This window comes from Felis catus, chromosome C2 (assembly GCF_018350175.1).
Source record: "Felis catus isolate Fca126 chromosome C2, F.catus_Fca126_mat1.0, whole genome shotgun sequence".
NCBI lineage: Eukaryota > Metazoa > Chordata > Mammalia > Carnivora > Felidae > Felis > Felis catus.
In genome coordinates this window covers 466,475-491,355 of record NC_058376.1, presented here as the reverse complement: position 1 = coordinate 491,355, position 24,881 = coordinate 466,475, and the positions used below count along the sequence as shown (strand labels likewise).

The 24,881-nt window shown below is 50.8% G+C and overlaps 2 protein-coding genes across 13 annotated transcripts in view; one reads left to right on the top strand and one right to left on the bottom strand.

Moving 5' to 3' along the window:
* Positions 1-68: 68 nt before the first annotated feature.
* CC2H21orf58 (chromosome C2 C21orf58 homolog) lies at positions 69-15,344 on the bottom strand. The gene is made up of 8 exons (XM_045036478.1): positions 15,151-15,344; positions 14,025-14,085; positions 12,803-12,876; positions 11,837-12,004; positions 8,164-8,275; positions 2,010-2,131; positions 1,305-1,477; positions 69-900 (listed from the first exon to the last, which is right to left on the bottom strand). Exons 1-8 carry the CDS (start codon positions 15,208-15,210, stop codon positions 855-857), a joined length of 816 nt encoding a protein of 271 aa, XP_044892413.1. The 5' UTR covers positions 15,211-15,344; the 3' UTR covers positions 69-854.
* Positions 15,345-19,831: 4,487 nt separating this feature from the next.
* Positions 19,832-24,881, top strand: part of PCNT (pericentrin) — a 132,804-nt gene continuing 127,754 nt past the window's right edge. For 8 of the 12 annotated variants that reach the window (XM_045036468.1, XM_045036465.1, XM_045036475.1 and 5 more), the window contains exons 1-2: positions 19,832-20,033; positions 22,834-23,037. In XM_045036468.1, the coding sequence (XP_044892403.1) occupies positions 19,977-20,033; positions 22,834-23,037 (261 nt within the window). In that variant the 5' untranslated portion in view covers positions 19,832-19,976. Of the gene's footprint in view, positions 20,034-20,360; positions 20,536-20,576; positions 20,981-22,833; positions 23,038-24,881 lie in introns of those variants that run through there. The other 4 variants (XM_045036470.1, XM_045036474.1, XM_045036472.1 and 1 more) reach the window with 2 other exon arrangements.

The following is a 24,881-nucleotide window of genomic DNA, read 5'->3' as shown; positions in this document are numbered from 1 at the left end:
TGTCTCTCTGTCTCTTAAAAATAAACATTAAAAAAATTAATAAAAAAAAAGTCAACGTGAAAATCAGCAATGGAGTCAGGCCTTTAATTGCCTTTCACAAGAGATGCGTGTGCCAGGCACGTGGTGGGGGCCCCTGCCGCCCTCCCGCCCTGGAGGCATCCTGACCGCCACGTGGTCATCCCCTTCCCCGGGCCAACATCCCACGAGCCTGCAGGGTCCAAGGAGGCAGGACTCTCACTGGTGCAGAACTTGGGGAAAATAGGTTTTCCCAAAAGGGGTAGATGAAAACAGCTGTAACATTTAAATGTGACATTCATGTGAAAATTATATTAGCATGTCAAGGGAACATCATTCCACCAAGAAAAAAAAGTCACAGAAAATGAAGAAAGACTAAAGGTGACGTTCACACCGGAAGCCCTGACAGAACCAAAAGGAACAAATGCAGAGAAAGCTCCCTTTCCTCAGCCATCTTTGAAAGGAACCACATTCAACTTGGTGTTTGACTTGTAGAAGGAGCCACGCAGACCCGCATGGAAAGATACTCTCCCACGAGAGATCCCCGACTGCTGTCTGCTTCACTTCTTGAGACTGGCAGGAGCCCTCACCTCGGCCGCTCGTGGCAGGCAGACCTCCCAGTCGTCATCATATTTGACTTGTTTCTGGTATTTCTTCCACAGGAAGGTTTAATGGTTTATGCGGCTAACTGGGCCATCCCTCCTGGTGAAACCCCTGTATTTCCTCGTGCCTGGCAGTCCAGCATCCAGGGCCGAGGCTTCAGGCCTCTGCCGGGCCTCCCCGACCACATCTGCTGGGGAACTGGAACCCTGCTGCTTACCGAGCCCACACGTGGAGTTTCACAGGCCCGGAGCCTGTGTGGGCAGGATGCCATCAGATGCCACCCTAGGAAAGCCAAGATATCGGGGTGCAGTTACTGCCCTGGCCTGGCTTACAGACACCATGCTACAGGTGAGTCGTGCTGCCAGAGCTCAGGTGGGGGTCCCCACAGCCCTGCTCATACTCCCAGCACCACTCCTGCTGGGCTGAACAAATGACCCAGGCCACAAGCAGCTTCCCTGGAGGTGGGCATGGGGTCCATTTTCAACCCTCGACCACCACGGGCTGATCCTGCCAAAGACCCACCTGCCTCCCTCTGGAAGACAGCAGGGCCTTTCCAAATTCCCTGCTACAGCCTACGGACCTGACAAAGACGGGGGTCCCCTGGCTTGTCAGCAGGGGTGGGGAGGTACCACCCAGGCCCTAGGGTACTCCCGCTCCACAGACCCAAGAAGCTGGCCTTGACTTACCCACTAAGGGCTGCCAAGGAGGGGCCGGCCATGTGGTGCAGGAAGCCAGAAGCAGGTGGGGGGATGGTGGCTGAGACCACTGGGGGCCACATGGAGTAACCCGCCGGGGAGGCCTGCAGCTGGGCCAGGGGTGCATAGTGGTGGTGGTGATGCACGGAGGGCGGCTTCTGCCTCTGGGCTCACAGGAGGACAGGGGTAACCCACTGTGGGTACTCAGCACAGTACACACACTGGCCCGTTTCTACAGGGACAAAGGCTGCTCCCTGGGTCCACCTTTTTCCCTTTGCCTGCTTTCTAACTAAGGGGAGGGGGGGCGGTCAGAGCCCAGGATTGGCATCAAAGAGAAGAAGGGTAGAGGGAGTTGGGGTGGAGGGGTAGAGGAGGGGGATGGAGGAAGAGAAGGAGGGGAGGGCAAGGGGAAGATAGGAAGAAAGAAGGGAAGGGAGGGGAGAAGCCCAGGCTCCAGCAGAGCTCAGCCGGCTCTATGAGACAGCTTTCTGGGCCCCAAAATGCAGAACTCATCCCGCATCTGGGTGGGACTGGGAGCAGGGGGTATTCACAAGCGGGTCACGGACCCAGGAGTCAGAAATGTGCTTCTCAGAGTTGCACCGATACACAGACTTCCAGAAGAAAAGCCACCCAGGTCCTCTGGCTTTGATTTGGCCTGTCTCCTTTGCCCTGGTGCCCGTCCCCAGCCGAGCCTACCTGTGGGGTGGAATGCAGAGGGGCGGCCTGTGATCCCCCAGAGGGCAGGGCTTTGAGCATCAGGTTTTGCATAATGATCTGGTGCATCTGTGCATTCTGCATCAGCATCATCTCCACCATGTCTGAAGGAGAGGCGGGAGAGTCTCTGTCATTCACATACTGCAGGGCTGTATTCACTGCAGGCTCTGTCATTCACATACTGCATGCAGATTCTCAGGCCACTCCTGAGAACAAAGCCTTAGAGCATCCCGTTTGTTGAGACAGATGCAGCTCTCTATCAGCAAGAAGCCCTTTCAGCACAGGTGTCTTTGTGCAGGGCTCCGCGGTGGGGGTGGGGGGGACGTGCTTTGAGGTGTGAAACTTCTAGGTTGGAGGATGTATGTGCTTTAACATGTACGGGGCACCTGGGTGGCTCAGTCCGTTAAGCATCCGACTTCAGCTCAGGTCACGATCTCACGGTCCATGAGTTCAAGCCCCACGTCAGGCTCTGTGCTGACAGCTCAGAGCCTGGAGCCTGCTTCGGATCCTGTGTCTCCCCCTCTCTCTGCCCATCCCCCACTCATGCTGTGTGTGTGTGTGTGTGTGTGTGTGTGTGTGTGTGTGTGTCTCAAAAATAAACATTAGAAAAATTAAAAATAAGATAAAATGTTGTCGCACGTGTCCAATTGGGCTCCCGAGAGGCTGCTCCACTTTGCACCCCTCCTACCGGCTTCTTCACGTCCACCTGTGCTGCATGGTGGCCTCCAAAAGGTGTGTCCACATTCTAATCCCCAAGACCTCTGAATGTGACCTTATTTAGAAAAGGGTCTTAAAAAAAAAAAGGATCTTTGCAGGTGTAATAAGAATCTTGAGATCATCCTGAATTATCCAGGTAGGCACTAAATTCAAGGACAAATGTTTTCACAAAGAGAGGCAGAGGAGGTTTGAGACAGCAGAGGAGAGGCCACGTGGAGATGAGGCAGAGAAGGGAGCCACGTGGCCAGGCCAGGACTGCCTAGCGCCACTGCTGGATGGACCCTCTCCTGGAACCTCTGGAGGGAGCCTGGACGCGTGGCCACCTGGATTTCAGAATTCTGGTCTCCAGAGTGAGAGAAAGTACATTTCTATTGTTTTAAGCCCCCAGGCCTGTGGTTCTTCTTACAGCCACCCCAAGAAATGAACACGTTCACCATTTCTGGATACTATGAAACAGGTGCGTTTTTGTCAGTGTGAGAGGTAAACACGAGTTCTTTCACAGCAGCCAGGCCCTAGAAATGAGGCAGCCCCAGGCTCTGTCGGCCTCCCTACAGACAGTCCCAGAAACCGCTCACATTCCCAGTCAAAGCAGAGGGCCTGGCGGCCTGGGGCAGGGGCTCCTGCAGGCGTGGCAGGACTGGGGTGGGCAGCAGGCAGCAGTCCTTTTGGGCCAGCCAGGCCTCAGTAATCACATGAGCCAATTCCTCAAAATACAGCTCTCTCTCTCTCTAGACACATCCTGTTGGTTCTGCTTCTCTGGAGACCCTTGACTGACAGATTTTGCCCCAGGCCTGGGAGCAATGGGGGTGGGGCAGAGACCCAGGTTCCCATGGCAACAAAGCTATGGGAACTCTTATGCCTGCAAGATGAGAAAGTGGAGAGGCTGAGTCTGGCCGCTCCATTCTGGGCAAAGACCCTTGAGAGGACCCACGCGAGTTTGGGCCTGGGCAGCCCCATTCTGAGGCAACAAGCTTCCCACCACCTTCAGTGAAGCTTCCCCAACCGGCCCTGGGATTCCCTCCCACTGAGGAAAGATTGGAGGAGAAGAGTCCAGAAAGGGCCTCACACCATGTTATTGCCTGAGGATAAGGGACACACATCAGTGTTGCAGGGAGCTAGGGTCTTCACCAATGGCACAGGGCCAAATTGATACCCATGACAAGAGATAACACCAATCCCTAACTCACAGTACACAAAATCTATTCCAGGGGGGTCATAAATCTAAATGAGAAAAGTAAACAAAACTGTAGAAGAACATCTCCATGACCTTTAGTGGGTAAAGATTTCTTAAACAGGACAGAAAAGGCACTAATTCATAAAGGAAAAAGCCTTAAAAACATGTTCATCCAAAGACACGACGAAGAAAGGGAAAGGCAGGCCACAAAAAGCCTTAACGTCTGCTTTACATGTATCAAAAAGGATCCATGTTAGACTACATGAGCCAACGAGAGAGGCAGATGACCTGAAAGAAAAATGGGCAAAATACATGAATGGGCACTTCATAAAAAGGATGTTTACAGCCAATAAATATATGACAAGATAACGTGCAAATTAAAATCAGAATGAGCTACCATGACATGCCCACCATGACATTCCCTCCTATGAAGTGTAAACAGATACTACCACTTTGGAAAACTGTCTGGCAGTATTTCCTAACCCAGACATCTCATCCCTCGGCATGTGCCCCCAGAAACGTACATGCCCATTCACCGCAAGATAAGACTGTGTGGTGGCACCAGCCAGAAAACACTGGAACACCCAACCCCAAAAGAATGGGTCCATAATTTGTGGGATAATAACATGATTGGATAGTGTGGTCAGCTGAATGATAGACCCCCAACAGGTACATATCCTAATGCCTGGATCCTGTGAGTTGTGTTCCATTACATGGTAAAAGGGATGTTTTTAAGAGTCTCAGGACAGAAGCAATCCAAGCATCCATTGGCAGGCGAAGGTGGTCCATCCATATGATGGAGTATTATTCAGCCTTAAAAAGGAAGGAAATTCTGACATCTGCCACAACATGATAAACCTCAGACATGTTATTCCAGGTGAAATAAGCCAGTCACAGAAGGACAAACGCTCTATGATTCCTCTCATATGAGTAATCCAATTCAAAGAGAGTAGGATGGTGGGGGCTAGGGGCTGGTAGGAAGGGGAAGTGGGGAGTTGTTCAATGGATACAGTTTCAGTTTTGCAAGGTGGAAAGTCCTACAGATCTGCTGCACAACAATGTGAATCTAGTTAACACTACTTACACGTGTAAGATGCTAAGTTTTATGGTGTTTTTTTACAATTATTTATTTTTAATTTTTTTTAAACATTTTTTATTTTGAGACAGAGAGAGACAGAACATGAATGGGGGAGGGTCAGAGAGAGAGGGAGACACACAATCTATTAAGCAGGCTTCAGGCTCTGAGCGGTCAGCAGAGAGCCCAACGCGGGGCTCGAACTCACGGACTGTGAGATCATGACCTGAGCCGAAGTCGGACACCCAACCAACTGAGCCACCCAGGGACCCCTACAATTTTTTAAATTGATTAATTTTTATGAAAGAATCTTGAGATGAAGAGATTATCCTGTATTATCTGTGTTAGCCCAATGTAATCACAAGGGTCCTCAGAAAGTGTTGAGAGAAGATAACAATCTAGATCTGAATATCCAGCTAAACTGGTATTTAAGAACAAGAGGAAATTCGGGCGCCTGGGTGGCTCAGGCAGTTAAGCATCCATCCGACTCTCGATTTCGGCTCAGGTTGTGATCTGACAGTCAGTCATGGGATGAGGCCCTGTGACGGGCTCCACACTAAGTGTAGAGCCTGCTTGGGATCTGTCTCTCCCCCTCTGCCCCTCCGGGCTTGTGTTCTTTCTCAAAAATAAATAAATAAATGTTAAAAAAAAAAAGGGGGGGGTGGGGGGAGGATAGAAACATTTGCCAGAAAGCAAACACGGAGGGAGCTTCCAGAGTCTGTTCTAAATGAACTTGGAAAGGATTTCAACATGACAGAAGTCAATTCCAGAAGGGCGGTCTGAGATTCAACAAAGGTAAGTGGAAAGACCAGGTAAGTTCAAACAGTATTTCTGTATGATATCATGCTAGGGAGTTTTCCCAGAGGACAAATAGAGAGCAGTAACAGCCGAGCCAGAGGAGGAGAGCGACGCTGTTCCCGGTTCCTGTCGCTGGGGGAGAAGGAGCTCAAGATGCCACTTGCTCAACTTTGTACTAAGGCCCAATAAAGGGAACCAAAAGAAAGGAAAAAAAGCAGAATCAGACCCATAAATGCAGAGAACAGTCTGATGGTTGCCGGAGGGGAGGGGGAGTTGGGGAAAATGGGTGAAGGCAAGAGAGATACAGGCCTCCAGTTATAGGGTAAGTCATGGGAATAAAAGGCACAGTACAAGGAATACGGTCTATGATATTGCAGTTTTTAAAAAGGCCACCAGTTCTCCAAAGTGGTTGTTAGAGTACTTTTGAGAGTTCATATTTTTATATTCAAATACTTGATCTGGTTGAAATTTGTTTTGGTATAAGGAGTTGGAGGCCTGACATTAATTTGTCTAAATAGTTAGGCACGTATCACACATTCCATTTTTTACCACTGATTTTTAAAAAAAAAATTTTTTTTAACGTTTATTTATTTTTGAGACAGAGAGAGAGACAGAGCATGAACGGGGGAGGGTCAGAGAGAGGGAGACACAGAATCTGAAACAGGCTCCAAGCTCTGAGCTGTCAGCACAGAGCCCGACACGGGGCTCAAACTCACAGACCACTGAGATCATGACCTGAGCCGAAGTCGGCCGCTTAACCGACTGAGCCACCCAGGCGCCCCTACCACTGATTTTTAATGACACCTTTTCTCTCGGAAGGCATACAGGCATTCGCACACACGTGGTTTTGCTCAGTTTGCCTTTGGAACCTGACAGACTACCACTAAGGTTCATCTGGAAAAACCCAGCAAAGAGGGATGGAGAGCCCTAGCAGGACCGCCTCTGAGCGCACAGGCCGGGCCGTGCTCAGCAGCTCCTGGGCACCTTCTAGGGGCTGCAGCGTGGACAGCACCCCTGGCTGAGTCACGGGGCAGCCTATGCGCCAGGCCCGGAACACATTACAACCTTGGATGGAGCTACGGTAACGAAACCAGTTCTCTTAGTCACTGGGACAGAATGGAGAACACTGACCAGAGGATTCGACGTGCAGGTCTGCTCCTAGGCCCTCATACCATTAGTTGTCAGGGAGGAAGCTTCTGGGGGGTAAGTGTGCTCACTGCTCCATTAGTGATGGGTTCATGGAAATACACATCTGTCTGCACTCATCAGACTGGACACTTTAAATGTGTGCAATTTGTCATCTCGATAAAGTGGTTTTAATCTCAAATATTTAAAACTCATTTAAAAGGAGATACAATTTAGCCAAGGTGTTCATACAGCTAATAATCAGATGAGCTGGGATTGGAGCCCCTTCCACTCAGTTCCTGGTTCTTGTTTTCTTCCATTGGCAATATCCATCATATGAGATAACTTTTCTTAAAGTTAAAATTATTTTCATGTTGCTAATATATAGCTTCAGTTGAATAGCCAAAAGCTGACCCTAAATGACTATCCTGTTTACAAAAATATTTTTTGTTTCAATAGAGAATTCTGTAAACCCATAACAGTATTAATAGGGAACACTTACCTTCCTTTTTCAAAAAGTTTTTAATTTTGTTTACATTCAAGTTAGTCAGCATACAGTGTAGTAACGATTTCAGGAGTAGAATCCAGTGATTCATCCCCTACATATAACACCAGTGCTCATTCCAACAAGTGCCCTCCTTAATGCCCTTTACCTATTTAGCCCATCCCCCCCGACTTCCCCTCCAGCAACCCTCAGTTTGTTCTCTGTATTTAAGAGTCTCTTATGGTTTGCCTCCCTCTCTCTTTTTATCTTATTTTTCCTTCCCTTCCCATACGTTCATCTGTTTTGTTTCTTAAATTCCATATGAGTGAAATCATATGATATTTGTTTTTCTCTGACTGCCTTACTTCACTTAGCATAATACCCTCTAGTTCCATGCACGTTATTGCACGTGGCATGATTTCATTCTTGTTGATAACCGAGTAATACTCCATCGTGTGTGTGTGTGTGTGTGTGTGTGTGTGTGTGTGTGTGTGTACCGCATCTTCTTTATCCACCACATCTTCTTTATCCATTCATCCATCAATGGACATTGGGGCTCTTTCCATAATTTGGCTATTGTCAATAATGCTGCTAAAAACATTGGGGTGAATGTGCCCCTTTGAGTCAGCATTTTTGAATCCTTTGGATAAATACCTGACAGTGAAATTGCTGGGTCATAGGTTGTTCTATTTTTAATTTTTTGAGAACCCTCCATACTGTTTTCCAGAGAAGCTGTACCAGTTTGCATTTCTGGAACACTTACCTTCCTTAATACTTCCTGACCTTTGAGTGGGGAAGGCCTGGAGAGGGGGAACCTGTGCGATGAGTGGCTGCTGAGGTAGTTGTTGAATAATGGTGGCAGGAGGCTGGGGGACCTAAAAGGAGCCAGATGATTAGTTTCTTAAACATGCCCTAGGAGAGAGTTCTCCAGCATCCACCCACCCACCTAACCATCCATCTCTACCTATCCATCACCTACCCATCCACCTGCCCACCCATCCATTCACCCACAAGTCCACCCACCTAGTTACCTACCATCCACCTGCCCACCCACCCATCTCTCTACTCTCCCATCCGTCACCCACCCATCCGCCCACCCACCCATCCATTCATTTATCCATCCATCCAAAAGGAGCTTTATTATCTTTTTAAGTAGGCTTCGCACACAGCATGGAGTCCAAATGGCGCTTGAATTCACAGCCCTGAGATCAAGACCTGAGCTGAGATCAAGAGTTGGATGCTCAACCAACTGAGCCACCCAGGCACCCCCAAGAGGAACTTAACTGGTTAACCCAACACATTGAATAGATTGCTGAATAGATACTTGAATCCAGGTATCACATAGGACATGGCGTGTTATAAATATTTGTATCTAGCCCCAAATTCGTATGTTGAAGTTCTAACTTCCAGTGTGACCATATTTGGAGATAGCACCTGTGAAGAGGTATACAAGGTTAAATGAGGTAATAAATGTGAGATCCTAGTCCAATGGGGCTGGTATCCTCAAAAAAGGAGGAAGGGATGGGGCGCCCGGGTGGCTCAGTCGGTTAAGTGGCCAGCTTTGGCTCAGGTCATGATCTCATGGCTCATGAGTTTGAGCCTTGCATCGGGCTCTCATCTGTCAGCACAGAGCCCGCCGCTTCAGATCCTCTGTCACCCCCTCTCTCTGCCCCTGCCCGGCTTGTGCTCACCCTTTCTCAAAAATAAACATTAAACTTTTTTTTTTAAAGAGGAAGAAATGCTAGTGAACTCTCTGTCTGCCATGTGACAACAGTGAAATGGCAGCTGTCTGCAAGCCAGAAGAGAACTCTCTCCAGGAACCTGATCGGCTGGCACCTTGATCTTGGACATCCAGACTCCAAAACTGTGAGAAAATAAATTTCTGCTGTTTCAGCTGCCTGGTTTGTGGCACTTTGTTATGGCAGCCCTAGCAGACTAAGACATGGTCTCACGAGCCATGAGATCATGACCTGAGCCAAAGCTGGCCACTTAACCGACTGAGCCACCCGGGCGCCCCATCCCTTCCTCCTTTTTTGAGGATACCAGCCCCATTGGACTAGGATCTCACATTTATTACCTCATTTAACCTTGTATACCTCTTCACAGGCGCTATCTCCAAATATGGTCACACTGGAAGTTAGAACTTCAACATACGAATTTGGGGCTAGATACAAATATTTATAACACGCCATGTCCTATGTGATACCTGGACTCAATATCTATTCAGCAATGACATGGTTTTTAATGTTCCCCACATTTCCTGTCTTCAGTAGGCTAAGCTAATGACTGTCTGGTTTCATTAATCCTGCCTCAATAGAGGCAGTCACGGAACAGGTCATAAAAATAAGTCCTGGCTTCTCTCTTGAGTTAAAATAAATGTACAATTTCAAGCACACACTAGGTGTTGATCACGCACCAAAGACTTCTATTTTCTGTTTTACTCTTTTCCTGCACGAACAAGGCCCTGACCTTGTCCTTTCTTTCCCAGTTCATAGAAATGATGGCATAGAGCAGGGGCTGACAAACATTTTCTGTGGAGGGCCAGACAATAAATAGTTTTGACTCTATGGGCCATATGGCCTCAGTTGCAAACCACTCAACTCTGCCATTGTATCCTGGAGGCAGCCATAGACAGGCAAGACTGGACCAATGAAACTTCAATATGGGCACTGAGATTTGCATTTCATATCATTTTCATGTGTTACAAACTATTATTCTTCTTTTGATTTTTCCCCCAAACATCTAAAAACATAAGACAATTCTTAGCTTACAGGTTGTACAAAAGCAGATGGCAAGCCAACTTTGGCCCATAGCCACGCTTTGCTATCCACCGCATAGTCTGATGGGACTATGCCTTCATGGCTTGGAGGACATCCTACCTCAGAGTCTCTGAATCCAGCCTCAAGGAAATTCATTGTAACCACCAAAGGCCCCTCCCATCATCTCTTGTCCCTGGGGCTGAGACTGAAACATGCAAGCAGGACCGGGCCCTGGTGAAGGGCAGTGAGTGTAAGTGGGTTTGAGTAGGGGGAGGCTCTTGCCCCTACACCCCCACCACCCCACCACTCCCAAGAGGAGGCTCTAGCTGCTGGGAGACCTGAAGGCGCAGGCTTAGGATATCTGGAACCTGGACACAGACAGCCCAGGGGCGAAGGGGCCTCTAGGGCCTCCATTAGCACAGGTCTCTACCTGATCTGAATTGCCTCTTCCCATTCTCTTCCCTCAGCCATGTGCTGCCAGGGTCTTCTTCCAAAGAACAAATGCCCTCCAGGTCATGGACCCAGCCTGCTGGCACCAATAGTCTCCCTGGTCAGCAGGTCCAGAACCTTCTCAACTTGGTCCTGCACACCTCCTCGGCCTTCTCTTCTCCCTGAGGCTCTTATGTGTCATGTCCCAGATTTCTGTCCTTCCCCTGCACTCACCTGCCCTCCAACACATTCCCTTTTGCTGAAGAAAGTCAGTTCCTTTCCTTTGCTTACAACCCAGAGGCCGAATAAAGGTATGAGGTTCTCAAAATTGGACCACTCTTTTACCTCTTTCAATTCTGCCCTTGGAGCGTCTGGGTGGCTCACGGGGTGACTCTTGATCTCTGCTCAGTTCACGATCTCATGGTTCTTGGGTTCGAGCCCTGCCTAAGGCTCTGCGCTGCGCTGACAGCATGGATCCTGCTTGGGATTCTCTCTCTCCCTCGCTGGCTGCCCTCCCCCGCTTGTGTGTGCACTTTCTCTCAAAATAAATACACTTTAAAATATGTATGTATATATTGGGGCACCTGGGTGGCTCAGTTGGTTGAGTCTCTGACTTGGGCTCAGGTCATGATCTGACTGTGCGTGAGTTTGAGCCCCATGTCGGGTTCTGTGCTGACAGCTCAGAGCCTGAAGCCTGCTTTGGATTCTGTGTCTCCCTCTCTCTCTCTGTCTCCCTCTGTCTCACATTCTGTCTCTCTCTTTCTCAAAAATAAATATTAAAAAAATTAAATATGTATGTATAAAAAATAAAATTCTGCCCTTGAAATTAGGGTCTTAGGCTCCTCTGGTCATTATGAAATTTTGAGAAAGCGTGGACACACTTCTTCCCCAAATTCAGGGCCCTCCTGATGCTGAATGCTTCTGTTCTTGGTGCACAGGTTAGGACCTGGCAGTCAGGAAGGCTGAATGGAGACCCCAGCCTCTCATCTGTAATGAGGGGGATGAGACCACCCCTTCCCCAAAGCCAGTTGTCAGGGCACCTGTGAGGGTTGCACAGAGGGGCCACGGAGGTCCCTGTGCAATGCCTGGGACATGGGACACGCAGCCACTCTTGGCTCCTAGCTGACCCACCCTCTTCAGAGCCCGTTCATAATGCCGCCCAGGTGGGCCTCGAGGAAGGAGCTGGGCTCTGTGGGCCCCGCATCCTCCCCACGTTGGTTCCGCCCCCGGTTCATCACGAAGACTTACTGAGTGTTGGATAATGTGTGGTGGCTCCAGGGCTGGCGGGGGTGGGGAGACAGCAGGGCGGATGCCCACCGGGGGCACCTCTGGGGGCAGTGCTGATCCCCAGGCTCCTCCTCTGTTCACCCCGTTCGGGGCTCGGGGCTGGGACACCTCCTCCAGGAGGTGCTGTTCCTGCAACACCAACGCAGGGCCCGCTGCACCCAGGGAGGGAGTGCCGCAGACACGCAGACACGAAGCGGGGAGACGGGGGAGGGGCGTCCCCACCCCGCCTGGCACAGCAGAGCCCACACACAGAAGTGTGGTCCTCCGTGCGGGGCGGGCCTCAGGGCTGCCCGGCACTGCTGACCTGCCCCACGAAGAGCACGGCCTCTCTGGGACGGGAGCCGGGCTCTGCGTGTGGGGGACACATGACAACAAACCTTTTCGCACGGGGTGGGGAGGGGATAATGCTTCTTTTTAGCTCAGGCTGTCCATCCACGTTTTATGAAAAAACATGAACTAGTGTCCGGCTGTGCTTTTCTCCCAGTCAACAGAGTATGTTCTCTCTTTCCAGCGTCACCACAAAGCAGTATTTCATCATAATCGTCCGTGTGGATGCCATTTGCCACTTCCCACGGTCATTCCCTATTGCTGGTGCATTTAGTCTGGAGGAGGCCCTTGGCCGTCCTAAAATCCCACCTCCTGTAGGAACTGGGTCCTTGGCACAGCACTTCCACCGTGGATACGTGCAACCAAAGCAGGGTTTTTCAGCTAACACTCCCGACTAGAGAACACGTGCGTGCGTATCTTGCTTTCTCTTCTGTGATTAGGTGCGCAGTCTTCCGGCCGCTCAGGATCACCCACCCACAAGTCGACAGACCTCAGGGAACCAGCGTTTTCTCCAGGAAGCCCTCCCTGTGCCTCTGGCCTGGGCCCGGGAGCCCCCGGCTTCAGCCCCACAGCTCCACGCGGCACAGGAGACCGGCCTACCCAGAGTCTCTGCAGAAGGTCTTTCCTCCTCCTCAGAGCACTCAGTACAGCTGCATCCGGCCTGTCCTCGTTTCCTGCAGGGAATGATCATCTTATTTCTGGAAATGAGCTGCAAGTCCTCTCGTGCAGGTTTCCCCTCGGGGCCCGAGCACTGCATTGCCCCCGTCACAGAGGCTCTGCTGGACACCGGGGAGAGGGGGGAGGCCTCGCTGGTCCTGGTAGTGAGCGCAATTGGGCCACGAGCCTGGCCTCCCGCCACCCGGAGCCCCTGGGGGCCCCAAGCAGCCTGGAGGCTGGCGTGGTCCACCAAGCCTCAGTAATGTCATCTGCAGCATCCTGAGGGAGGGGTCCCCCTCAAGAGGGCATTCTGAGCGAGGTCTGGTGGATCCCAGGCTGGCTCTGGCCATCCTTCCTCTGGCACAGCAGACCTATTCTCCACCCCCACCCTAACCCCCAGCGCAGAGGATGCTTATAGCAGTGTGTCCTCTGAGGGATGGGGGTTCCCCGGGAGTCCCCACCGCCCTGGCCCATTCCAGGGTTCGTTGGTCAGTGACCTGGTTTGGAAATTCCTGTCTGGATTTGAGTCCTGGGCTCTGCCTGCTGCCCTTGGAAGTTGCCTAGAGCTCCACCACCAGAGGGACACATCCACATGATGAAGAGTAGACGATGTTTTTGTAGGGACTCCCTAGCACCTCACCCAGATGTTCCTGAACCTGGACACTGGCACCAGGCAGAGTGGTCCCCTCCCCTGGTTCCTGTGGCCTCAATGTCTGACTATAGGCCAGTGTGGCAGATACACAGGGGTGTCTGGTCTGGGCATTTGAAGGTGTGATGACTTGACAGACAGGCTGAGCCCTGCAAACCACCCAGCCTAGAACAAGCTCAGAGCAACATTGGTCTGATCCACATGTGGCCACTTCTGAGCAGGGCAACCTGGGGCAGATTATCAGATCTCTCTGGGCCTCTATTTCCTTATCTGCAAAATGGGAATGATGAATGTATTCCCTCTTGGGGTTTGTGTGAGGGTGTGATAAGCTATGAGGGTGTGCTCAGCAGAGCACCTGGGGGTGTGTGTGTGTGTTAAAGATGAAAATGAAAGCCTTTCAATTCTGAGTATGAGGGAAAAGTGTAAGGACAGTCTTGCTGTTGTCAGGAGGAGGCAAGGACCTGGGGGGAGGTCTCGTGCCTGCCCGTGTGGCTCCAAGCAGCCCGGGGCTCTTACCTGGCACGAAGTGAGGGTCCTCAGAATCCCCTTCCACATTCTCACGCTCTTGCTCCAGTTTCTGTGCCGAAAAGATCAGGACGGAAAGTGTGTGAGTGGACAGGGTCTGTGCTGCATGAGGGGCACCTGCCCCTATGCTCCCGGAATGACCTCCCCCCCGAGGGTCCAAAGGGCCCAGTGTCCCACATGGAGGTGACTGGGGACAAGACATGCTGAGCGACAGAGGTGCAGGGCAGGTGGCAAGGGTCACCTTTACTGTCACAGGGACTGTGCAGGCTATGCACACACGTTCCACCTTGAAATCTAAGGGCAGGTGCTCTGATATATAGGCCCCCTCCTCTTTAAAGTTTGTTTATTTATTTTGAGGGGGGTGGGTCAGAGAGAGAGTGGACGAGAGAGAATCCCAAACAGGCTTCATGCTGTCAGAGCAGAGCCTGATGCGGGGCTCGATCTCAAACCATGAGATCACGACCTGAGCCAACATCAAGAGTCGGGTGCTTAACCGACTGAGCCGCCCAGGCACCCCTGTATGGTCCCTTCCCAGCAGCTTTCTGAAGAGCTTGACCTAGGCCAGCTCCGTGTCCCTGACCCCCCTGTGATCACCCGAGCCCTGGGCTGAGCAGCACAGTCTGGGCCCATGTTGGGGTGACTCCTGTCAGCCCCTCCAAGTTGGCCCATGGGTCCCATGGAAGGAAGGGCACTGAGCTGGGTGCCTGTGAGGGCAGGCTGGCCAGGGACCAACAGAACCTGCAGGGGAGGATAGGGGCTCAGGATGGGTCCCAGGGCCAGCCTATGAGGCTTCGGATCCTGCACCAGTCAGGGCTTGGCTTCTCTCAAACACTAAAGCTGGGAGGCTCTGCAGGGGAGTTCTGTGGGACCCTGGAAATGTTCTGGCCTGGGGGTGCAAACAACCTCCTGGCTGAGAAACTGCCAGAAGAACATAGTTGATTCTGCATAAATGCAGAGAAAAATACCCAAGAAACCATAGTCCTTCATCATGAGGCTGAAAACCATTGCAAAGCATTTTGCTTTGGAAGGAGTATACTCACAGGTATAACTTACCTTGTATATCTGTGCTTCTTTGACAAGTTGTTAAAAACACGATTACCCGCCTCCCCTGTCTTACCTTCTCTAAGAGTTTTAGGGTCAGTCGGGTCATTGCATCTGCCACTGAGGAGTCCAGCATTCTTGGACTGTAAGAGGAGGGACGCTACCAGGCCCACCTCCCTCCCTGGTTTTCAGGGTATCTAGAAGAAAGAACTGCTCAACTGGACAGAAGCAGCCCCAACCCTGGTGTCTTTGAAGGATTCCTGAGCTGGGCTCGGTTTACCTCCTGGAGACTGGCCTCTGCTGGAGCATGTGAGAGGGTGGCCCCATCCCCCTGGACTACAGCGTCGGGAGCCAACACCGGCATTGCCTTGGCAGTTGCTAGGCAGTGTAGACACAGGAAGGCCTCAGGTTGCTGGGTTTCCGCTGAGAGTCCTTCCCAAGCCCCACGGAGGCCCCACGCAGCGGTTACCTATAAACACTGCTAATCTCCAGGTGTAGCCAGGTAGGGCTTATTGGGAAGGCAACGAGCAGTGGCTAAGGCCAGAGGGACAGAGTGAAGTTTTGCGGGGAGGACAGTCCTGATCCACACCCCCCATGCACTGCCCCCACCCCAGAACTGAGCCCAGAAGAGTATAGTGTAGGGGACAGCTGCATCCTTCCCCATGCGCCACAGGGGCCTACCAACCCCTCATCCGTTGCAGCCTCCTGGAGGCTGGCAAGCCCCCAACCCCTTCTAGGGACCCTCAGAGCCAGATGGGAGTAAAGCCTGGACCAGGTGGGGGCACCACCTCCCTGTAGATTTTAGGAAATTCTGAGGGGCAGAAGGGGCACAAGGGAGCTGGCCAATGACATGCCTAGGGGGCTTCCCTGGTGGGGGTTCTCGGTGGGTCCACCCCACAGGCACCTAGCCATCACCTGGGAGGACACAGGGTCACGCGGAGCTACCACTGCTCCAGGCGGGGGTGTGATTCCAGCATTGGGGCTGCTCTGTGGGGACCCCAGCCCAGAGAGGGGTGGGAACACCTAGGGACAAGACCCCTGGTCAGGTCAGGAGTTGGTGGCTGGAGTGCATGTCTGGAGGGCTGAGGGTGGGGCGGGATTGCATCCAATAAGGGAAGCCTTTTATAAATGATCCTTCACACAGAAGGCAGGGCACAAAACTGATACAAGCAGCCCTTCATTTGTATGGGTTTTACTTCTCAGATTTGCAAATTAATCCACCCGGCTAATGAAGTGGACATAACAGATTTGCTATTGGAGCCCGTGATAGCGATCTGGGGCTGGGGTGAGAGTGGAGTATCGGCACACTTACAGCCCCCCTCCTCAATGCAGCTTGTATCAGATGGCAAAAATCTGGCTGAACGTCCCTTAAATTGTTTTTAAAAAACTAAAGTTACTTATTTAAAGTCATTTAAAACTTAGATTTACAGAAAAATCAAGAAGATGGTAAATAGCATTCTCACATATGGCTTCCCCTATTATTAACATCTTATATTGGTTTGTTATCCTTTATAACAAAGGTTACTTTATTTATATTGGTTTGTTACCCTTTACTACAATCAATGAACCTAGACCGATACATTAACTATGGTCCATTCTTCCTTTGATTTCCGTATTTTTTTTTTTTTTTGCCTGACATCCCTTCTCTATTTCAAGACATCATATGACATTTGTCAGCATGTCCCCTTAGACTCCTCTTGCTTTTGATGACCTTGACAGTTTTGAGGAGCACTTGTCAAGGCATTTTGTAGGGTGTCCTCTACTTGTGGGGTTTGTATGTTTTCTCATGATTGGACTGGGGTTTGGGTTGATGGGAGGAAGACCACAGAGATAAAGTGCCATCATCATCACATCACATCCAGGGTGCCTGTGGTCACCTTGACTTATCACTGTTGATTTTGACCTTGATCACCTGGCAGAGGTATGTTTGTTAGGTTTCTCCACTCCCCAGTTACTATTTTTCTCTCCCTTCCCACACTGTCCTCTGTGGGAGGAAGTCACATGCACAGTTCACACTTAAGGAGTGAGGGTTGTTTCCCTCCTTGGGGGTGAGTATCTACATAATTTATATGCACAGCTTTTTAATTGTCAAAAATAAATTGAGACTCAGGTCCAGCATTAATATAGTGTAGAATGACCATGGAAATGATCCTGGGGTTCTAGGGAACATAGATTGAAAACCAATGACCAAACCAGTGTGGGAAAACTGTGGACAAGTGCCCCATTGAGTTTTAAATCCATTGCAACATGTAAAGGTTGAGAGATCCGGGCGTAGATCTGGGGCTGTAATTGCTCTAGGAAAGTCTGACCCTGTGTTTGGCTGGTGTTGCCTGCTTGACCCCTGGTCTTATGAGCCCACTCACTCCCACTCATTTTTGCTCACACCACTCAATTCTACAAGCTAAGAATGGAAGCTCCACTTACTGAAGGGCTGTGGTCTGACTCAGGAGGAGAAATGCTTTTTGGTGGTTGAGCTTCCAGCACTCTCTGAGGGAGATTTGTCTAAGTTGTGGTTGCTTACAATCACACATTCTCACTGAGGGTGAAAGATGAGTTTGTGTCAGCAAGATTGTCATTACCGCGTCTTGATGAAGGGCATTGCTGCTACCCTGATTCAGTCAGAGAAGACAGCAAGCAGGGAGCGCACAGCCGGCACACAAACCCCGTCCAAGGTGTGGGAACAGGTGAGCAGAACAGAAGGAACCCAGAAATCTACATGTCTACTGCAACATCGCCCACAACAAGGCCATCCACCCCAATCTTGCTTTTTGTGCCACTCTCTCTCTAGTGGCAGGTCACTTGAAGTAGTGTCATCCTACCTGACTCCCCAACGGCTCACATCTGTAGCAGAGGCATTTGGGACTCCCATCTTGTCCTTGTCATCTGCCTGAGTTCTACAGTTTCCTAATCCTGCCACCGAAACGAAACGTGGTGCTGCTGTTCTATTTACAGACTCATAGCGGTGGGAGAGGGGGGCACTATGCTTTCATCTTCCTTTTAACTGTAAATGGGATATTCCAACAGTGATAAGGTTAAAGCGAGACCGGGGATGTCAAGCCCCTTGAGGCAAACAGGATCACCGCTTGGTGCAGTTATGCTACAGGGTGCAGGGAGATGCTTTGGATTATCGTCAACTAGTTTATCAGCTTCCAGTGAGCTTGATTACACCAACAGCATTTGATTGTTAAATTGTGGGCTAGGAACAAAAACCTTGCATTGTTTCCTTAACTGGACAAACAGGTTCAAGTGAAGTTTGAAGCTAAGGAACAATGATCTCATGAGACTTTGGATTCCCACAGACCATGAATTCATAACCAAAGTTATACTCCTTTTTTTTCTTTTAAATTTTTAACAGACTTTATTTTTTATTTATTTTTACTTATTTTTCAGACTTTATTTTTTAGAGCAGTTTTAGGTTCACAGCAAAATTGAGCAGGAAGTACAAGATTCCTTTTTAATGACTGTTTACAATACACTTGAAATGATTTACCCACACGCTTCCAAGCCTTAATCATTTTCCCCTTGACTGTTTTTGATTTTCACTGAACCAGCTCTTTTTCTGGTGATCTGGAATTGGGTACAATTACAGTATCACTTAAAATCACATCTTCACCAAAAGTTTCTCAAGGAGACTAAAGACCACTTGGCAAGTTGGCCCTAGGGAGCCCCTTCTATGCTGGGGTTCCAGAGACTGTCCTAACAGGAATAAACATGCATAAGTTAGCCTTTCCTGCGCTTCAGGATCTCAGCCTGTCCCTCTCTCCACCACGGGGTCCCTCCTAATACTCTGATCCAGGGGGCTGCTTCGTGGCAGAGGTGCCAGATTTGTCCCACTGATCAAATCCTATGCTGCACTACCCAGAAGCTGCAAGCTGGCGGTAGACGCATTAAATCAGAGCCCTCGATACGGTACTGTGTCCCCAGTGAGAAAAATACAGGTCCGGAAGTGGCACCACTCCCAGTGCCTTCTGTCCCTGCAACGCTGGACGCCGTGGCCCGGATTCCCAGGCACCAACAGGCAACAGAGAGAAGTGAAGTCATACGACGGGGGAGGGACGCAGAGCAATGAAATCCAAGTGGTCTGGCTGGCGGTCTGCGACTGGGAAACGAACAGAAACAGCGTCCCGGGAGGCGAAGGGCAAGGTGACCCGGGCTCCCACCCCTGAGGACCGAGGACCTGGCTGAAAGTGAGGGGGCTCTAGGACGGGCAGTGCGGACGAGACGTGTGACGCCAACCGCAGCCCCGAGACCAGCCGTTCAGCCCGCGAAGTCGCGGCCTCCCGGACTCCCTGGCGCTCACCGAGTAGCTCCCGGGGAACACGCCTGTGGGCGGCCTCTCAGCCCCCTCAAAGGAGGGGCTGTGGGGCCGGCCTAAACTTCCTAACGGCCAAGTCTAACGCCCCACTAACACGACCAAGGACAAAGGCTGACAGCCACACTCGCCTAGAAGCCTTTCGACTCGCTAGTGCAGCCCCGTGTACAACAGGTGCGCGCGCCCCAACTGGTCCCCGCGCCTGCGCTCGCCGCCCACCCATTGGACAGCTAGACCCCTTTAAAACCGACCAACCACAGAGCGTTCCGAGGCCTCTACGCTCCGCCATTGGTCCTGCTGGGAGGTGCTATTGACAACGCGCCAGTGGGAGGCCAGAGGTCGACATGGGCGGAGCTCCGTCCGGGCCGCAAGGCTTTGATTGCGCGTGCGCGAGGGCAAGAACGCAGCCCTCTGATTGGCAGCGGGGCAGACGGCGCACACTCGGGGGCGGCGCCAGACCCACGTCTGCGTGACAGTTGTTGCGGGGGGAGGGCAGCCCAGACAAGGGGGAGGGAGTGTAAATAGAGTGAAGGCGGCGGCGTGTTGACCCCGTCACCTCTTGGGCTCCGCGAGGAGCCCCCGGGAGAGAGATGGATGAAGATGAGCAAGAGCAGCGGCGAAGAAAGGTGGAGGCCGGGAGAGCGAAGGTAAACGATAGCGCCTCTTCCTCCTCCCGCTGTCCCAGCTCGGGTTTCTAGGGGAAGGTTCCGGTGACCGCTGTTGTTTCCTACTAGGAGCGGTTGCGGTCAGGCGGGGAACACCGCCAAAGTCTTGCCCTTCCCGCCGGCTCGACTAGAAGTCGCCTCCTGGCCGCCGCCATATTGAATCCGCCGCCCTCTGCCCGGCCCCGCCCCTGTCGAGGTCGCAGCCAATCACCGGCTGGGGAGTTGCGGGGTGGGACGGGGGCGTGCGCGGGGTCCGGGCGCGGGGCATGCCGGGAATCGCGGGGCTGCGTCCGCGAGCGAGGGGGGGGGGGGCCTGGCCGCGCCCTCCCGCCTTTCCCGAGGAGCTGGCGCTGCAGCCCTTCGAGTCGCCGTGGAGTCTCGGCCAGTGTCCGTGGCACCCCGGTGGATGCTGGTGGCCTAGGAACGCGCGGTCCCTGACCGCCCGCCAACATTCCGATCCCAGTAGAACGTGAAGGACGGGCTGGTAATGAGGGGGGCGGCAGTGCCCCCGCAGCGCGCGTCCTCGTTGTCATGGACAGCCAGCACGTCCCGCACCTGTACATCCGCTCACCTGTACATCTGCTCACCTGTGCACACCTGCACCTGCCGCGGCTCCACCTCACCAGAACTCAGGGTTCTTGGAGGACTAAGAGGGCCTGTGACTCACCTGCATTCGTGGGCGTCATAGACGCTCTCCCTAGGGCTCATTCACCTCCATCTGTTTAAAACTACTTGCAGATTTTCGTTTTACTGGGAATTATTCACCTTTTTTTTTAATCTTCAAAAGAAAAGTCTTCCGAGTGGCAGTCTAGGAACACATGTATATATTACAGAATATCTTTTGCCGACCTGTCTAATATTCCCTGGGGTCCAGAAATGCTTGTTCTGGCCCAGTTGCTGTTTGGGGCCCAAGTGGACGTTTTGAGCAGGTGAGGGTTGAGGGGCTCTGCTGGAGCCGGTCCCTCATGCTGGGCTTCCTAGGTAATCTCCAGACACCTGGACAGAATATCCTGGGATGTATTGCATTCCTAGGTTGTGGATGCCCTGGGGAGCTCACTCTGGTCCTAGAGTCACTTGTCTCCAGGGATGCTTTTTATCGCCTTGTTTCTGCCCCAGTTTTCACATAAAACTGGTACTCGCTGTTTTGGGGGGTGCATTGTGGGGATTAAACTGTAAGCTGAAAAGACCCTGGCTGTAGAGGCAGAGTGGAGCAAGCAGACACTGGCTGTGACTCCCTGCCCTTCCCCAGCTGTGGAGGAGGTTACCTACCCACTCTGTCAAGGGATGAATGAGAGTCTGTGCAATGTTACCTGATCGGTAGGTGGAGCCATGGTAAGTTGTTGTGTTTGGGGCCAGATGTGGCCAGACATTGGGAATTTCATATGGACCAGCTAGTAGGAAATATTCAGTGTTAGTTTCTTCTTTTGAGGGAACCACAGGGCCGCTGCATTAAAGAGGCCATTCAGAACACATAGTAACTGATGTGAGACAGTGATGGGGTAGCAGCATCTAACGGCAAGGTGACAGGCAGAGGACAGAGTGGCCTCATTCAGGCTTCTTGGGAGAGGAAACTTGTGAGTGGTGTTTGAAGAGGGATGTGCTGGCGCCCAGGCATGTACGTGAGCCAGGAGATGAAAATGAGGCAGAGTTTAATATTTGATGTGCATTTTCCCGGCGCTAGTCATGGTTTGTAAGCATGCATAAATGTGTTTGAAGGAGTGTTGAGGGAGATGAGGAAGGATCACCTCGTTGCAGGAGGAAATGGGCACCTCTTGTTGGGAGACCCCAGGCTAGAGTCAAGGATGGTGATGCAGGAGGGAACCTGAGGACAGCCAGAGTTGATGGAGCAAGGCATAAAATGATGAACATGGGGCTGGTTTGGAAGGCTGACTGTCCTGGAGACAAGGTTTTTCTCACGTAAGGGACCTTATGTAATTTTTCTGCGTCTGTGAAAGTGTGCTTTTCTGTTACACTTATGCAAATGTTTGTTAAATGCATTTGCTTTTATGAGCGCAGTTGTCATTTGAAGGAGCCGATGCCCCCATATGAAAGAGTGATGTTAGGTCTCATACCTTTGAATAAGGTGTTAGTGGGAGACGTGTGAACAGAGTCTGAAACCCTTCAGTTTGAAGGACTGAACAGCTAGGTTGTGCCTTCTGATGGGTGACATTCTGTGGAGGTCCCTGGTGCATTGGTGAGCTGTGTCGTGAAAAATAGAACATCTGATTCCATAAAGGAGGATCTTAGATTGACCTGGCTTAATTAATTTTTTGCTATTTCTGTACCTTGTCTCAGAATCTGTGGCTAGGAAGTTTTGGCCAGGCTATATATTTTCTCGATTGGGGGAAAATGGGGGCAAAAAGAGATTTAGCGTTTGTGTAGTTTTAAACCTTAAGCATGCCTTGATTAAGCTATCAGTCTTTTAAATAGATGTGTTGTTTTTTTTTGAATCCCATTTCTCTGTAAACTTCCAGGGGCTAGGAAAGCTATTCTGCCAGTTGGCTGTATTGCTTTTTTCTGTCTGTATATAGGCATAATTAACAGTCCTCATTATTAGACTCTGAAAAGAATTCTGAACTTAAATGCTAGCATCGCAGATATTAATGAAGGCAGAGTTTGTGGGACAGGGATCTGTTGGTTGACGTGGGTCTGGCCAGGTTTGGCTGAGCACACTGAGCCAGCCCCAGAGCCTCATGTTCCCCACCAGCTCATTGGCTTTGTGGTTCTGTTACTTTTTTCTTGGTTACCTTTGTCTTTACTACTTTTCTACGTTTTTGCGCAGCTTGCTCACTTCCGACAGAGAAAAACAAAAGGTGACTGTGCGCATCCGAAGAAAAAGACGGCGAAGAGGAAGGGCCCGGCTGTCGATGCGCCTGTCCAGGAGGAGAGCCCGGTAGCCACCGAAGATGGTGGACTCCTGGGAAGAGGGGACGTTTGCAAAAACACATCGTGCAGCGACACCCCTGATGGGGCAGGAGCAGCTCCGGTAGGTTTACTCAGCACTGTGCATTAACATCTTGCTTAGCTTCTAGTTGTTGCGGCATGACTTTGGTCTGTTTTTGCCTATCAAAGGTGGGGAGAGAGTTTCCCTTTTACACAAGGGGAGTATATTTTTGTGTTTTTACTCCTAGTAAATGTTTTATGTTTTATGATTAGGGATTGTTTGAAGGCACGTGTCAGTATAGGTTCTTGCTTTGGTAATGGAAGTCTTAGAAGTGTGAGTTCCTCTGGTGTGGCTCTGTGTATCAGCCTTTTTGACAGGGATTTCTTTGCACACTTAAACCATAATATTCCTTCATCTACTTACTGCTTTTTTTCGTTTCCTTTCTGAACTTGGGATGAAGAGGGAATGGGTGAAGGTGGTGCAGAAAGGGCATCTTGCTGGAGGAGGCACCACCATCCTCTGCTTGAGGCCCTGTGAACTACAGGGGTGCGTGTGGCCCACTAGTGGATGTGCACACTGAGAATGCTGGGCCCGCGTGGCCCCTTAATCACCTGTAGTTGGGCTCTCCTTGTGACTTTTTCTGTGCATTATCATTGAGGGGCTTTGATTTGTGATTTTGTGTGCAACAGAGCAGGTGTAGGTTTGGGTGTTTGCTAGAATGAGCTGGCATACTGGTGGCTGAGGGCAGCATTTGACGAAAACTCACAGCGTGTCTCGCCTGCTTTGTTGGAAAAGTGGAATTCCAGCCTGTAAAGTCTCTTATATTCTACCGACACATCTGGAACTCTTCTTTTGAGAATTTGAAAGACGTAGCTATTGTACTCCCTCGTCTGGGGAGCAGCAGGCCAGCACTCTGGGAGCCCAGCCTTTGGGCCAGCCTGAGCCCAGCTCATGCCTCCGCCAGTGTGGGCCTGAAGTTCACCGCCATCCTCTGTGCTGGTCTCAGGACTGGGCGGCAGCTCTCAGCAGCCCTGTCTCCATCACAGCTGCGTGAGTAAAAGCCACATTGGGAGGACTGAGAGTTGACTCCCAGTGCCTTTTCTCTGTGTGTTTTCTCCTAGGCTCCTTGAGGAGAAAAGCTTGTAATTTATAGTTAACAGCTATTACTTTTATTCTTACTTGCAAGTCAGAGGAGTCTTTTTATAGTAAACATTTTTTTTGGCAGGGGGCACACGTTGGTGGCTCAGTCGGTTGAGCGTCCAACTCTTGATTTTGGCTCAGGTCATGATCTCATGGTTGTGAGATGGGGCTCCATGTTGGGCTGTGCGCTGAGTGAGGAGCCTGCTTGGGATTCTCTCTCTGCCCCCACCCCCATGAACATGGGTGCTCTCTCTGTCGCTGAGTAAATACACATTTAAAAAAACTTTTTAAATACACTTTTTTTTATCCATGCAAGCAGGGGAGAGGGACAGAGGCAGAGAGAGAGAATCCTAAGCAGTCTCCATCCTCAGCGTGGAGCCCGATTTGGGGTTCGATCCCATGGTCGTGAGATCATGACCTGAGCTGAAATCAAGAGACGCTTAACTGGCTGAGCCACCCAGGCGCCAGGAAGTCTTTTTATCTTATATTAAATGTTTTATGTATTTTAGCTTTTCATTTTGAAATAATCTCCAACTTACAAAAAAAACTTCGCAAAGATTAGCCTAGAGTTTGTAGATACCCTTCACCTAGCTTCTTGAAATGAATGTCAACATCTGGTATTTTCAGGACGATTATTACAATTAGTTCCTATTAACACTGGAACAATGCTGTGAGCTAATTAATAAAGCTCATTCAGATCTCCTCCACTGTCCCACTAATGCCCTTTCTCTGGTCCAGGATTCTGTGTTGCATCTCACTGCCCATGCTGCTTTAGTGTGGTCCAGTCTTTTATAAGTTGGACGTCT

Bases quoted from the DNA above. Each gene is read 5' to 3' on its own strand.
- CC2H21orf58 (XM_045036478.1), bottom strand. From the start codon at position 15,210: ATGCTGGACTCCTCAGTGGCAGATGCAATGACCCGACTGACCCTAAAA. The intron at 2,132-8,163 runs GTAAGTGTTCCA...CCTCTCCTTCAG, and splicing joins GTCAGGAAGTATTAAGGAAG to ACATGGTGGAGATGATGCTG. The intron at 1,478-2,009 runs GTAGGCTCGGCT...CTGTGAGCCCAG, and splicing joins CTCTGCATTCCACCCCACAG to AGGCAGAAGCCGCCCTCCGT.